This window comes from Magnolia sinica, unplaced genomic scaffold (assembly GCF_029962835.1).
Source record: "Magnolia sinica isolate HGM2019 unplaced genomic scaffold, MsV1 ctg50, whole genome shotgun sequence".
Taxonomy (NCBI): Eukaryota; Viridiplantae; Streptophyta; class Magnoliopsida; order Magnoliales; family Magnoliaceae; genus Magnolia; species Magnolia sinica.
The window spans coordinates 115,882-132,282 of record NW_026682856.1 but is presented as its reverse complement, the minus strand read 5'-3'; the positions used below and the strand labels follow the sequence as shown (position 1 = coordinate 132,282).

The 16,401-nt window shown below is 40.2% G+C and overlaps 1 protein-coding gene across 1 annotated transcript in view; it reads right to left on the bottom strand.

Moving 5' to 3' along the window:
* Nucleotides 1-15,929, bottom strand: part of LOC131236377 (methylesterase 2-like) — a 40,271-nt gene extending 24,342 nt beyond the window's left edge. The window contains exon 1 of the mRNA XM_058233495.1: nt 15,456-15,929. Within this exon, the coding sequence (XP_058089478.1) occupies nt 15,456-15,830 (375 nt within the window). The 5' untranslated portion in view covers nt 15,831-15,929. The remainder of the gene's footprint in view (nt 1-15,455) is intronic.
* Nucleotides 15,930-16,401: the final 472 nt, after the last annotated feature.

Sequence of the window (16,401 nt, the reverse complement as noted above, 5' to 3'; positions counted from 1 at the left end):
TGCAACACACATAATGAATGGACTGGATATCTAAACCACATCTCAGTAGGCCCTATATACGAACAGGAAGTTTTCAATGGGCAGGCATCCACTTTCAACTTTTCTTTGTGGTGTGGTCCACTTAAGTCATGGATTGACCTGATTTTTTAGGCTCATGGCTCATCAAGGAAGGATGCATCTGATTGATGCGATGGATGTCCATCATACATCACGATGGGGCCAAAGAGATCAACCTCATGGAAAGCTCCCATGAGGTCCATCTCATACATGGGATGGATGTCCGTCACCGTCAAAGCAGCGTAGAAATTAGGGGTTAGTTTTTTTTTTTTTTAAAATAATTTAATAAAAAAATAATTAAAGATTAGTTAACGTTGATGAACATGAGTTAAGGAACAAAAAGGCCTCACGGGCTCAGGTGGACCTCATGGTGGTGTTTATTTGAAATCCAACCGGATTACCATGTGTGCCAAACCATGTTAGGTCCAGCATCGAAAAATCAGTCCCATACGTGATTAATATGGACCACACAATTAGATGCAGTGTTTAAGGTAAAGCTCACCCTCCAAACCATTCCTTAGTGTGGCCTGTATAAATCAGTAACAGGCCTAATCTTTTGGCCCTAAGGCTAAGTATTAGTGTGGCATTCAATGGCTGGAGTAGATTCAATATAATAATCACGGTGGCACAATAAAAGTCAAAGGTAGATCTTTCTCTCCCAATTATTTTTATTGCTGTGGCCGACCTAAATTACATGTTAGCCTGATTTTTTTTTGGATTTGAGTTTACCATGGTAATACACATCTAAATAGCAGGAAAGAATCTCACATACACAACATGATGACCCTTTTTAAAAATCAAATGTGAGCACAGCACCGTTTTCAAGAAACAACATTTATACACAGGAAGGGAGTTCCTAAGTCCAATCTTATCTCCCACAAGCTATAGTACACCCATATGGTGGACGCGGATTAGCTACTGACAGCTTGAGTAGCCGACTCGCTACTGAAGTGACCTCACCAACTTCTGTGGGACCCACCATAATGTATCTATTGTATTAACACCGTCCATCCATTTGGAGATATCAATTCAGGGCATCATCCAGAGAATGAGTGAGATCCAAAGCTCGAATGAACCCACCATAGAAAGCAGTGGACAGAGTGACGCCCACCATGAAAAATTTCTAAGGGCCATAAAAGTTTTCGATCAAGCTGAAATTTGTGTTTTCCATTCTTTCATGTTTGTCTTAACTTATGATCACTTTGGATCTCAGATAAACTTCATAGTGGGCCTTAGGAAGATTTCAACAGTGGGCGTCACTCTTCCTACTGTTTTTTGGTCCACTCCATATTTGAATTTGACTCATTCTTTGTCTCATGCCATAAAATGGTCTCTCCAAATGGATTGATGGTGTGGATACAATACATACACATGGTCGGTCCCACAAAAGTTGATGACATCACTTTAGTAGCGAGTCACCAACTTATGTGGGACCCACCATAATGTATGTGTTGTATCAACACCATCCATCCATTTGGACATATCAATTTAGGGCATGATCCAAAGAATGAGTCACTTCAAAAGTATTAAATACATGTCACTTAGTGCAATAGTCATTTCTATTTATACATCAACTCAGCCACACCACATGTAAAACAATATTTAGACATCGGTAAATAGCGAAACATAAACGTCGTCTACTTAATGAATGGCTGTTATAAATTTTTTCGAGAGGAAATGATCATGATAAGGTTAACCTATTAGATGGATTGGATGTTGTATACATTTGAAAGGTTAGAAGTTATCTTTGGTTGAACCTTAACCTATAGTTCAATTGGTTGTTCTTGAACCTTTATATATATAATGGACGAGGCCCACCATGATGTGTATGTGAAATTTACTTTGACAGTTAGAAATGTAATCTCATATTAGGCTTGGAGCTAAAATAACTAAGGCTAATATGTGATTGAGGGGGAGCCATAACAACACCCTGATCCATACCTCAAGTGGTAGACTGAGTGAAAGATACCTCGTTTCAACAGTGAGGTCTTGGTATCAATCCCTAGTGGGGGTGGCTAACAGAGAAGTGTGAACTAACAGTGGGGTGTACTAAAGAGGTGGAGCCATAACATAGGAAATAGTTGAGAGAGATGTTCACCCTTTATTTTTATAGAGCCCACCATGATGATTATATTCAATCCACTCTAACAATATATAACATTTCAAGACATTTGAATGTGTTGGCACTCGGTTGCTTGTAACGTCGGCCAAAGAGGGGCATTTGTAGACACTCCACCTAAGTTAGCATCTTGAGAAGGCAAAGACAATCTGAAAATCCTGATCATACCTTAAACCCAAACCCTGATCCTAAACCTAAGACCCTAACCATGGCCTAAACCCTAATCTAAACACCGACTACCACCCAAGCCCATTCCCTAGAAAGCGTCCAATTATTTTGAGCCAAAACCTCGAAAATAGACTTTGGATCGAGCTAAAACATCAAATCAAGCCCATCGGACAAAGACCAGAGAAAACTCTGCCCGGGCGATAGTCGAACTACCACAAGTGGTAGTCTGACTACTGCCCATGGTAATCGGAGTGCCGCTCCAGATTCAACAGGTGTCTCATCTGAGCACACAACTGTCCCTTATCCCAAAGTCAACTTTCATATGAAATTATCCCTGAAGTTCACCATATTTACCATTTTACCTAACTTCAAGAGCTTATAAAAGCATATCATATGACATTTCTCTCTCCTCAACCAATCCCAAGCTACTATATCAGCTTTTACTCTTCATAAACCCAACAATTACCAAAATGTCATCACAAAAGGCTATAAATAGCCTTCACCTCTCCTCATCTTAAGGAAAGAAAAGAAAAGAAAATAAAAAAACGAAAGAAAAAAAACAACTATCCCATTCCAAAATTCTCAAGTAAGAGAGGAAGAGAGAAAAGAAGAGGGTGAGGGTGAGAAGAAGCTCCAAGCCTCCAAAATCTGATTTTTTTTTTTTAGTCACCTCTTAGCCTCTTCCAAACCATCCCAACCCTATAGTCTAGCCCAGATTACACATGGTGCATCCCATGTTCTAGCCATCTTAAGAGTAAGCCAAAGATCAAGTCATTCCATAAAGCATTCACCATATCATAACTTCCCTTCTCAACCCCCTTGCTCTTTTAGATTATCATTGAATGTATGCTCTGTGACTTGCCGAATATTCGGATTCTGTCACATCAGAAACTCATGATCCTAGTATCTCTTTTTTACTATATTAGTATCATAACAATAACATCATCACATCCACTTTTTTAGACATTCCCTAGACGTATGTTCCGTGGCTTGCTGGGATTTCGGATCTTGCTACATCAGAAATCTAGATTTGCCCAATTCAAATTCGATCATATCATCCCTTGAGATTTGCTTACCACATAGAGTAGAGACCGTAGATTTGTACGAGCAGAGAGGGTGTCTAACACCTTTCCTCTTTGTAATGAGGTCCTTTACTCAGAATCCTAGATTGCAGACCAGGAGTCAACTTAAACCAAGAGAGTCTTCGAATTCTTTAGCTTTAGATATTCTGCAGGTTCTAGCCGACTGCGGGATTTTGGATTAAGTGGCTAGTGGCGACTCCAAACATACATCAATTAGGTCACCCCCCACAAACAAATCATTTTCAAGAACAAAATATCTTCCCACAAAAATGCTAAAGAAAAGTGTGAGCACTGATTTCCCAGCATTCACGAAGCCCTATAGGCAACCAATTATATAAGTTGAGATATATTTTAGACACTTCTTCCATGTGTGGTTTGGTTTTCTTCCGTTGTGATTGCTCACTTATACTTATAAAGGAAAAATAATTAAAAAAAATTATTACTCTTAAATGTGGGCTATCCTTGTATGTTAACTCCTGGGATTTTGGAAAACGAGTACAAAACTTGGGTTACGAAATCTGGGGCGTTATAGGCCCACCTGAAATTTGGATGCATCTAAAACTTGGTCTGACCCCTCATCCAAGCTGGACACACATAATGGATGGGCTGGATTTGTGAACCACAAGTTGGTGGGCCCAACAAATGATTATGAATGTTTTAATGGAGGGTAACCCCTCTCAACTTTTGTATGTGGTGTGGCCCACACAAGTCACGGATTGTCTTGATTTTTAAGCCCCAGGCCCACCATGGAATGGTGCATCTGACTGATGGGGTAGATGTTCAACCTGCATCACAGTGGGGCCCACACAACTCGACCTCATGAGAAGTTCCCATGAGCTCGACCGCATAGAACCTTTTTCCAGTGTATAAATATAGCATATATATACAGGTGATTGTGCTCTTTATCCAAAAATAAATAAATAAAATAAAAGATTATGTCTGTCCGAATGTGCTATTAAACTGAATTTGCAATACTGAATTACAACTAAATTGCAATTACCTTTTGTGGTATTTATATTAGATTTGGCTCTAAATTGCAATTTACACTGCTTTCAGTTTGGACAGCGAAAGTAGCACTGTTGAAATATAAGGGTTACCTCTTCATTGTGAATACTAACAAAGGCAATTGCAGTTTAGTCATTTATGTCTCTTTTAAGTGTTTCGATTCAATTGAATAGAGCACCAAAATGCAGCCACATCCAAACTTTAAAGCACTGAACTTAAATTACTAAACATTAAATTATTTTAGGAATTTAAAATTGTACTTGGTTGTTCCATCTACTAATAATAATTTAGAGCAATAACAATAATAGTAGCAAGAGCAACAGTAACAGCAGCAACAGTAATTGTAGCTAATCGATCAAGAGTATTTTTCGGTGATCTTTAAGAGGCAAAGGCATAGCTCCTGTGGTTTGGAGAGCATGGGCATGTGATCGGAGCCATTGATCACTTTCACTTCTTTAACTGGGTCATTCTCAATTATCCAATGTTGGAAATTGTAGGGAATGCATTTATCTTCGTCGCATATCATGTAAACTCGGCTAACAGATCCATATCTTTCCTTCGAAAAGATCGGCGAATTTGACAGTTCTTCTCGGGGTAATGGTGTCGCTCTTATCAGTGTTGTTGCCAAGGTGAGATCCTGTAAACAGTGAGAAGTAGTAGTAGAAGAAGAAGAAGAAGAAGCAATGCTTGTTAAAGCAGCCGGTTGTAGTTTTATAGAGCTTACAAAATTTTCAAGGAGAAATGGTCACATTTAGCCTCATCTTTTCTGCCCAACGTGTCATGTGTGGAGGATATCGGAGCTATGCAGTAGATGGGTGACACCAAAAAGATTACCTGACTTGAAAATTAAGCCCATCTAGTCATCAGGTGGGCCACAGCTTCGAGCTGAGAAGATCATCCGCGTTCATAGATTTTGATATGGTGCAGCTTGCTCGGTGAATGGATCAGACTGATTTTTGCATCAGGTAATCATCATATTGTGGCCCACCTTTTGCGCGGCTATGGAATTTCTTTTTTCAACAGTGACAGGTTGGTAGGAATGTACAAGGAAGTTCATTTGCACACTGTCTGTAAACATTTCTAATTTCTGAGATTTATCCCAAGTTTATAGCAAGTTTTAACATTGCTACCACCTAATAGGTATGCGATACAATCCAGGCCGTCCATATGACTACCACTTGATGAACCCATCCTAATCCCCAAGTCTTCAAAAATGTTTAGTCCTCTTTAAAATGGATTAGGTTTTCTTGGCATTACCCTATTTCCGCGATAACACCCATATATAGAGTTACACCCGACACAAGAAATAATTCCCCCAATTCCGTAAAATTTCTGTGGATGGCATGGACAATCATTGAAGGCTCTTCGATAAGATGGAAGCCATATTTGATCATATTGATTTAGATCCAAAAACAGACCGGCCAACAATTAAAATAAATTGACATTTTTTTTCTCGATAAGATTAGTCCATGGGATTGAGTGGTCTGTGAATACCAACGACAGAACCAATTACAGATAAATTTAACGCATCTGATAAAAAGTAGTCTCGGAGATACTAAATGATTTCTAATCAATTTTGAGTCTATGATCACGGTTACTACTCTTTTCCTAAAATTTATTATTTGAAACCTTTTCTCAAATTTTATTATTTGATGCCCCTTTTCAAATTTCAGACATCGATCATCAGTGAACTTATTCCGATAAAAAAAAAACTAAATCATTAAACGGTCATCTTGACGGAGGAAAATGGGGATTGAAATAAAAAAAATAAAAGTAAATAATGATTCATAAGGTAAAGGAATGAGGTTTGAAATGGGAGAGAAAAAGTGAGAAATTAAAATAAATAAATGAGAAGGGAAAAGGAGGAGCAGTGGCAACAAAACTTACCTTTGTCATCAGTACAATGGCACCAGACAAAGGCAGGTGGTAGAGGCAGCGGCAAGCATGGTAGCAGTGGTGGTTGCTACCACCATCGTCAACAGCAGCAGTCGACAACACCCACTGCCGCAGGCGAAATCTCTATCTCACTCCTCTCTTTTCCTTTTCCCCATTCCCTTGCCGTCGTCAAAGAAACTACGGTAGAGGCTGCCATGGCCGCTGCTGCCGCTGCCACCCATTGTCGCCACATGTGGCACAACCATCCTCTCTCCCTCTCAATCGGTTTAAATCTCCCTTTCTCTCCATCTCTCCCCTCTCTGTTGTTAAACTGAATAGTGATTTAGGTGGGCCACACCAAAAAAAAAAAACAGTTGGGAGTGATACGTCCACCCTTAATTTTTACAAGTCCCAACCAAATGAAATCGACTCATGCCACTAGATGCCACGATAGAATATAGGCATGGGTCCTACAGATCAGGACCATCACTGATTCAGGAGGGCCACACCAAGGAAAACAGTTAGGTGGGTGAGTGTTGCCCTTCACACTATTTCCATCCATGTGGTACATTTGAATCACGGATGAAGCTGGGTTTTGAGCCCAAGGCTTCACAGTGGTCGGGTTCTATTTCACATAAAAATCATGGCCATCCTGTGAGATTTAATCTATATGCAGAATAGGCCCACGGATCTGTCTATGCATGGGACATGGCAATCAAGGGTTTAGATAGCGTATCTAGATGAGACGCTGCCATGGAAGCCGGATAAGAATACCAGAATTCCTGTAGAGCTTACGATCTTCCTCTCCTTCACACCCTTTTTGCAAATCAGTAGATGGGACTAGAATTTCTGCTGTGGTGTAGGATCGAGGACCCAGCTCTCTTTTATAGAATCTGTGGAGAGAGAGTTTGAAACCCATCACAACTCTCTCTCCCACGCTCCACATTGTAGCATCCTAGTGCAACTCAAATTGCTGTCTGCGTAAGACAGCTATAGCATTCCAGCCCTAGTACGCAGAGCTGCGCAGATAGACTGCGCAGCAAATCACATGAAGTGGGGCCCACTGGTCTACTCAATCATCCAGTCCAACTGAATGACAATCCAGACCGTTGATCAGTAAGGCCCACTAAATAGAGTTCTTACATTCTCCCACTTGGGCCTCATTGAGCAACATCAGTGATAGTCATATAGAATAATTTTGAAAACAAGTTTTGATCTTTTAAGAAAATATCCAAATGGTTAACCAATGAAAACAGTTGGACAGTACGAGTAATGCTATTCAATCTGGTCCATCAAGACAGTCAGTATCGAAGCGCAGTAGTCATCACAACATTTAATTTAGGTGAAGTGAGTCTAAGCGCGATCACAAATACTTTCAATCTTAACGACATAGATCACGAACTAGGAAATGTGGTATAAGGATTACACACTTTAGTGTGATGTTATGTGTCTATCCTTAAGAGGTCCTGAAGCTTTTACATGTCTCCAGTGAGACACGACTGTAGTTCTACTTACTCATAATTTGTGCATATATATAGAGAAGCAGAAATAAATCTTTATATCAAAATCATCCAAACAAAACTGTATAAAACGAGATCTCTAAGTGTCTGTGAAAATCAAAGTACGCTCAACTCCTACTAACTGAAAACATCTATGGGATCAATGACTCCCATGGATGTTACATGCTCCTGAAATGGCGTGATAGGGAGCCCTTTAGTGAGCAGATCTGCAATCATCTGCTTAGTGCTGATGAATTCCACGAACACTTGATGATTCTGAACTCTTTCCTTTACAACAAGGTACTTGATGTCGATATGCATCGACCTTGACGAATGCTTGTTGTTACTAGAGAAGGAAATAGGAGCCGAGTTTATCGCAAAATATTCTCAATGGTTTCGGGATATGCTCCAGTACCCGCAAACCTGAGAAGAAACTCCGTAACCATAGTGCCTGATTAGATGCCTCATGGTAGGCAATAAATTCAGCTTCCATAGTGGATGAGGCTGTGGTAGACTGTTTCACGCTTTTCCACGACACAACTCCTCCCACTATCTTGAAGATGTATCTTGAAGTAGACTTCTTAGTGTCAACGCAGCCTGCTAAGTCTGCGTCTGAATATCCGATCAGCTCCAATTGATTAGATCTTCTGTATGTGAGTCCGAAGTCTTTTGTTCTTTGAAGATACTGTAATACTTTCTTTGCAGCTATCCAATGTTGCATTCCTGGATTAGATAGATTTCTTCCCAATATTCCAGTAACAAAGGCAATGTCCGGTCGCGTACAGACTTAAGCATACATGATGCTCCCTACTACTGATGCGTACAGAAATTCTTTCATTCGATTCTTTTCTAAATCATTCTTTGTACACTGAAATAAACCAAATTTGTCGCCCTTCACAATGGGCGATTTTTCTGAAGCACAATTTTGCATGCCATACCTTTCGAGTACCCTAGTAATATAGGCTCTCTGTGACAAGCTGAGCAGTCCAAGTGTTCTGTCACGGCGAATTTCAATGCCGATGACGTAAGAAGCTTCACCAAGGTCTTTCATTTCAAACCTTTGAGATAAAAATTTCTTGGTATCACTCAACTTCCTGGTATCACTGCTAGCTAACAGAATGTCATCAACATATAAAATCATCATAACGAACTTACTCCCACTGGTTTTAATGTAGATACATTCATCTGCAGTGTTTTCTACAAAGCCATATGAAGAAATTACTTCATGAAACTTAAGGTACCACTGTCGCGATGCCTGTTTCAACCCATAGATGGACTTCTTAAGTTTGCAAACCAAATGTTCTAAGCCAATAGCTACAAAACCTTCGGGCTGCAACATGTACACATTCTCATTCAGATCCCCATTGAGAAATGCAGTCTTTACATCTATCTGATGTAACTCTAAATCCATATGAGCTACAAGAGCCATTATGATTCTGAATGAGTCTTTCTTGGATACTGGTGAGAAAGTCTCCTTAAAGTCAATGCCCTTACATTGGTTAAAACCCTTGGCAACAAGTCTGGCTTTATATCGTTCGACATTACCTTTAAAGTTCTGTTTGGTTTTAAATATCTATTTACAACCAATCGGCCTTATTCCAGTGGGTAACTCTACAAGATCCCATACTTTATTGTCCTGCATGGATTTCAACTCATCTTTCATGGCATTAAACCAACGAGAAGGCTCAGCACTTTGTTTAACTTGTGTAAAGGATTCAGGATCAATTTTCACCCCTATGTCAAAGTCGTGTTCCTGTAAGTATACGATGTAATCGTCTCGATTTACAGGCCTTCTCTCTCTTTCAGATCTTCTTAATGGTTTAGCTTGTTGGGTCTAACCTTGATTTTCCTCATCAGTGGTTTGTATATGAGGTTCTACGTGGTGCTCTGTAGTGACTGCAAAATCGACTGCATCATTAATGTCCATGTGATCTGGATTGACTATGACAGGAGTCACAGTCCTTTATTCCTCAAATACAAAATTTCTTATGTTCATGCTCCCACTGTTTTCAGTGTCCTCAATGAATCTGGCATTCCTAGTCTCAACAATCCTGATAGAGTGGGAAGGACAGTAGAATCGATAACCTTTTGATCTTTCTGGGTATCCAATGAAGAAACAACTTATGACTCTAGGATCAAGCTTCTTTTCATACGGGTTATAAATTTTGGCCTCAGCAGAATGACCCCAAACATGTAGATATCGGAGACTTGGTTTTCTCTCATTCCACAACTCAAAAGGAGTTTTGCTTATTGCTTTGCTGGGAACCCTGTTTAATATATGAACTGCAGTTTTGATCGCATCTACCCACAGAGATTCTGGCAATGTTGAATTGCTGACCATACTTCGCACCATATCCATAAGGGTGCGATTACGTTTTTCAGCAACTCCATTCTGCTCTGGAGTACCAAGTATAGTGTACTGAGCAACAATGCCACAATCCTGCAGGTATTTAGCGAATGGCCCTGGATTGCGTCCTGATTTGTCATATCTGCTATAGTATTCACCACCACGGTCAGATCTGACAACTTTAATTCTTTTATCGAGTTGATTTTCAACCTCGGCCTTATAGATCTTTAAAAGCATCCATGGCATCTGATTTCTCACTGATAAGGTATAGGTACCCAAAGCGAGAGTAGTCATCTATAAAGGTAATGAAATATTTGTTGCCACTCCATGAGACTGTAGGGAATGGTCCACAGATATCTGTATGTATAACCTCTAATGTATCTACACTCCTGGTTGCACCTTTCTTTCTCGTTCTAGTATGTTTTCCTTTTATGCAATCAATGCATACTTTATAGTCAGAAAAGTCTAGAGAATGCAAAATTCCTTCTCACACAAGCCTGTCTAATCTCTCACGAGATATATGGCATAGCCGCCCGTGCCACAACATGGAGAAATTCCCATAGTCTAGTTTTCGCTTGGATCCTACTTTATTTCCATACAAGTCATTAACATTGTAGACGTGTGAGGCAATCAAGTCTTGCTAGCATAGGTTGTTTACCATAGAGTTTGTGTTGACTTTAGTCAAATTAAGGTAAATACTAAATCCTTTATTCTCAAATTGGAATGAATATCCCAATTTATCTAAACAAGAAATAAAGACTGGATTGCACTTTATAAAAGACACACAAAATGTATCTACTAAATCCAATAAACAAACAGACTCTAACCTAAGACTCCAATTGCCTCAACGTTGACTTTGACACCATTGCCTACGTATACTGAGTGTTCTGCATCAGTTGGTGGCCTGGTCTGTAGAAAGTCATGTATAGAAGTATATATGTGAATAGTGGTTTCTGAATATATCCACTAAGAATCCACCAACACATCAATTAGATTAGATTTAAAACAAATTGGAATAGAATTATCACCCTTCTTTATGAGTTATTCCTTACACTTTACGCAGTCTTTCTTTTGATGGCTCGACTTCTTGTAAAAGAAGCAAGTATTTCCTTTAGTCGGCTTGCGACTCGATCCATTCCCAGGTTGGTTTTCAACTGAAGAACCTAAAGGACTGTAAGATCCAAAGGATCCCTCATTAGAACCATGTTTCCTCTTCTGTTTCCATTATGTCCAGGTACATATCCTGAGGTTACAAGATCAATGTTCTGACTGTTTTCAAAAAGTTTTGACGGTTCAGAATTTTCTGAAGTGATCTCCAATTGTAACCATTCCAGAACTACCTCTATGGACTCCTTTTATTGAACATAATCGGATCCGGTTAGGATGAGAACTAAATGCAAAATATACTTACATTGACAAATTGTTTTACATAAAACAATTCACGAATAAAACTAAATATCAGGCAAAGTAAACCAATTCAGTTTCTAAGGGAGGCGACAACTGAATCATCCAAGATGAAGATGGGCCCAACCATTATATCCTGGTGAGAATCTGTTACATCATTATCATTCTTCCTGTGGGTGGTAATAATAATATGTTAGTGATCCTCCTGAACATGAAGCTAAGTGATGTCAGTCATGTAAATCTGAAACACTCAACACCTATGGGTAAGATGAATCTTTCAGCTTTACATTACTAGCACCATTTACTTCACCCGTTCACGTGTCTGCCAAACGGTAATCGTCTATGTTTTCATTACCGTATGCATGAAAACGTGAACGCAACTGCATGCAATTCGCTTATCCCAATGTTACAAGTTTGTACTTGTAATATTTTTCATCGATTGAGGTCACTATGGTGGCTAACACAACCGAATCCAATATTACAAATATAGACTTAGGATCACGATTATAATCCTGCCTCTTAATGGATTATATTTTAATTAGTCCGATGCAGCCCATAAGTTAATTGGTACTGACCTTTTGGAAAATAAAGGAACCTTGGAGTGAACCGTGTGGACAGGTTTCACACCATATATTCCAACGGTCTATATCAACTCCTAAGGATAGGTGATGGGCTAATAATAGGGCCGAATCAGGACTCTGTATGATCTGGTCATCATTAATAAGCATTATAAGTCTTGTCTTTGACACTCACACGATAGACGGTTGATATGGAACGATATAGATGGATGGTTAGATCCTTACATTAGTGTCCATAAGATGGACAGATCAGATCTAATACTTAAGATCCAAACGTGAAAGTTTCATATTCTTTATTGTCCTATCTAGTGAATGAGCCATTATATGCCTATTTTAAACTAAACAGACCTTTTAGATCTGGGAAACGGATTCCAAAATTGGTCCAAATGGAAGACTCAAGCATTAAATGTGCATTTAACATTTCCTGAGTTGGGCTGAATAAAATTGGTATGTGCCCATAATAGGGGCTTCATATAGTCAACCATCGGGCCTTAATTGGGCCCAAAATTAACTGGAGTGGGCCCATGAGATGGTTCCTTGTCATGAATTGCTAGACAGACCCAATTTAACCCCAAGCCTAAATTAAGGATCAACACAAGAGGCCAAAATGGACCCAAAACAAATTTTAAGTGGGCATAGACCCAAACTGGGCCATGAATATAGGGCCCATTAAACTTCACGGTTCATGGATATGATATGAATTTAATGTGAACCACATGGCCCAAAGAAATGGGCCTAACTGACATCCATGCTAAAAATGGTTGTGAACCACATTATTTCCTAAAATGGGCCCAACCTAGGTCTTGTTCACATGACCCCACTGATGCAGCCCACCTGGGAGATGTGAAATGAGGCAGGACTATCTGAATCTCACCAAACAGCCCACAGCCGAGATCCAATGGGCACAGAATGAGAGTCAGGCCCAACCCATTCAGCAACAGATGTTGATCGTGGGTCCGATAGGAAGACCCGAATCTAATGCAATCGGGTCTGTTGACCCGATTGTAACAGGTATGCAACTAAAAAAAAAAAAAACAGGGTTTGAAAACCCTAGCATCAAGAGTGTCTGACTTTTCGGAAGCCATGCCGCAGGCTTCTCCCTCAATTTCGAACGAGGGATCACCTCCAACGACAGCGATGGCTACCATTGGTGCGAAGACATGCCTTCCAACGAACAGGAATGAAGAAGGTGGACAGAAGAATCGTCTACAGTCGCTTAACCACCGATGAATGGGCTGAAGGACATGGCTACCGGAGCTAGTGTGGAGAGTTTCCACATGCAGCAGCCATGAATGGTGGCGAAAAGATCCTCTGCACCTTAACGCCAGTACCTGCATTCTCTACGACGGTATTGAAGATGAGGGGTTTTGGATCTGAAATCCCTAATTTCAATTCGAGAATAGGAGTTTGAAAATTCCTAATTTAGGGATTAGTGATTCGAAATCCCTAGTCTGGATTCTGTATTTGGGATTCAAATCCCTAATAACTGAAAAAATCTCTAATTGGATGTCTGTATTTAGGGGTTCGAATCTAAAATCCCTAATTTCAACTGGATTTGGGGCTAATTTGGATTTCCCCTAATTACTGATCTGAGATTCGAAATCTAAAGTCTCTAATGGGAAGTAGAATCTGAAATTCCCAAATAGGGATTCAGGTTTTCGAAATCTCTTATTGATTGCAGGATACAGGGATTCGAAATCCCTAATTAAAATTTTTGAATTCAGGGATTCGAAAATCACTGATCACAACTGTTTCAGGAATTCGAAAATCCCTGATATGATCAGATATAGCTGGATCTGATCATCCATACCTATGCACAGATGTCTCTGATACCAACTGTGGGATTTAATCTATATGCGGAATAGGCCCACGGATCTGTCTGTGCATGGGATATGGCGATCAGGGGTTTAGATAGCGTACCTAGATGAGACGCCGCCATGGAAGCCGGATAAGAATACCAGAATACCAGAATTCCTGTAGAGCTTACGATCTTCCTCTCCTTTTTGTAAATCAGTAGATGGGACTAGAATTTCTGCTGTGGTGTAGGATCGGGGACCCAACTCTCTTTTATAGAATCTGTGGAGAGAGAGTTTGAAACCCATCACAACTCTCTCTCCCACGCTCCACATTGTAGCATCCTAGTGCAACTCAAATTGCTGTCTGCGTAAGACAGCTATAACATTCCAGCCCTAGTACGCAGAGGTGCGCAGATAGACTGCGCAGCAAATCACATGAAGTGAGGCCCACTGGTCTACTCAATCATCCAGTCCAACTGAATGACAATCCAGACCGTTGATCAGTAAGGCCTACTAAATAGAGTTCTTACACGTCCAGCTGATGTAGAGCGGGTCGTAGACAATTTCATGGCCAATATGGACCAGAAAAGTCCCGATCGGAGCCGGAAGTGATCCGGATTGTCAGAACCTTAAAATAGGTGTGTCTCGCAAACTGGAATGAGTTATCCGACGTGCCATAAATGATTTTGGGGTAGGACGAGCTACTTTAGCCGGCCGACCCGCTACGCTGGGTTGCACAAGCCCAAACAAGACATTTACTATTTTTGGCCAAAAAACGTGATGTCTAGTAGGAATTACATCTGCCTATAAATAGTAAGTTTACTATATATAGCAAGTCGTGATTTCTAGGAGTTTTAGTTGTAGCTTAATTCCAAAATTTCTTCTTAGGTTTCATGTCATTATTTAAGAAGGTTGTAAGCTCATTTTAATCATCAATCAATTTATTATGACTTTCAAGAAATTATTCTATTTTCTTATTTTTCTCGTGGATTCGAGGTATTTCTGTGAGGAGTCCAGAGAAGTTCTGTGGATTCAGAATAGTTATCCCCTGAGGAGACGTGCATGACCTCATCACCTTCATCCCTGCATCACCAGCCGAGCTGTAGACCCCCTTTCTAGCTATAACGTAGGTTTTTGAAAACATTCTTTTAAAAAGGTACCTGAATGTAAATTTTACAACAATAAAGAGGTAGTTTTTCTATAACATTCCTTTTTAAATAACCCTGGGCAGCCTAGTTTAAATAGTTCAAAATCCCACCAAAGTTCACATACAGTGCTTGCATGGGGCTATTTCTGATCACGTATTTACCTCTGGGGGGGAGAGTTGATATAAACCTTGCGACAGAAACTGAGGGCCCATTAACATCCTTGGAAACTTTTCTTGCCCTTGATAAAAGTCGAATGTAGTATCCATGAAGCGATTGAACAGTTTCCACTCAAAAAACTATCATTCAATACAAAAATAAATAAATTAATAAAGGAAAATGGCACACATCTTCATAAGCAACTATTAACAACCGCAAACCTTATCCAAGACAAAAGAGGGGCTGTTAGAAGAATCCGGCATGAGTGCCGTCACGAAGACGGCTGCCGACACCTTCTCTGGGTACTTATCCATGGCTAGAGCCAGGGTTAAACCTCCAAGGCTGTGGCCCACCAGAATCACTTTTTGTTGTGGAGGAAGAGAGGCCATGACGTCCAGCAGCGGCTGAGAGTAGTCAGAAAACTTGCATACCTCGTCCTTGAGCTTTTTCGGATTGGTGGCTGAAGCTCCAAGATCCAAAGCCGTGACTTGGTTGCCTGTGGATGTTAGTAGTGTGGCCACCTTGTACCAACACCATGCTCCATGACAAGCACCATGAACTAGAATGAAGTGCTTCTTGTTCTTCCCTTCCTCCATTTTCTCCTCTCCTTTTCCCTCTTAATTTCTTCCTTTTATAGGCTCGTTTTGTGAGATTGAAGTCCCTAAAACAATAAGGCCTGGATCCTAAGTTACCTTAGATAATCTACTTACACGGCCATATTTCTACGTAAGGAGATAATAACATACTTATCATCCGAACAAGTAGAAAAGTGTGTTTGGTTTCTAACATCATAAGTAGAGCTGGGCACGAGACAACTCGACTTGGCAAACTTGACTCATCCGACTCATTGGATCCAACTCAATTTAAACCCAGTGGTGAGTCGATTTTAATCGAGTAGACTTCCTCTAATCGGAACTCAAATCGAGTTGAGTTTGAGTGACCCAGTTACTCGACTCGACCCGACCCAACCCGTAATCCAACTTAGTACTGACTCGACTCGATCCGAAACTCGACTTGTATAACATATTTAAATAAATAAATAAATAACTCAGGTATGATGTTTTCAAATTTGAGATGCCTTGTAGCTGATGGAGAGGTTGCAATTTTGGCAAGTGAATATAGGTTTTGGGTTGTGATTTCAACCCGTGGATACCCGCTACACCCAAC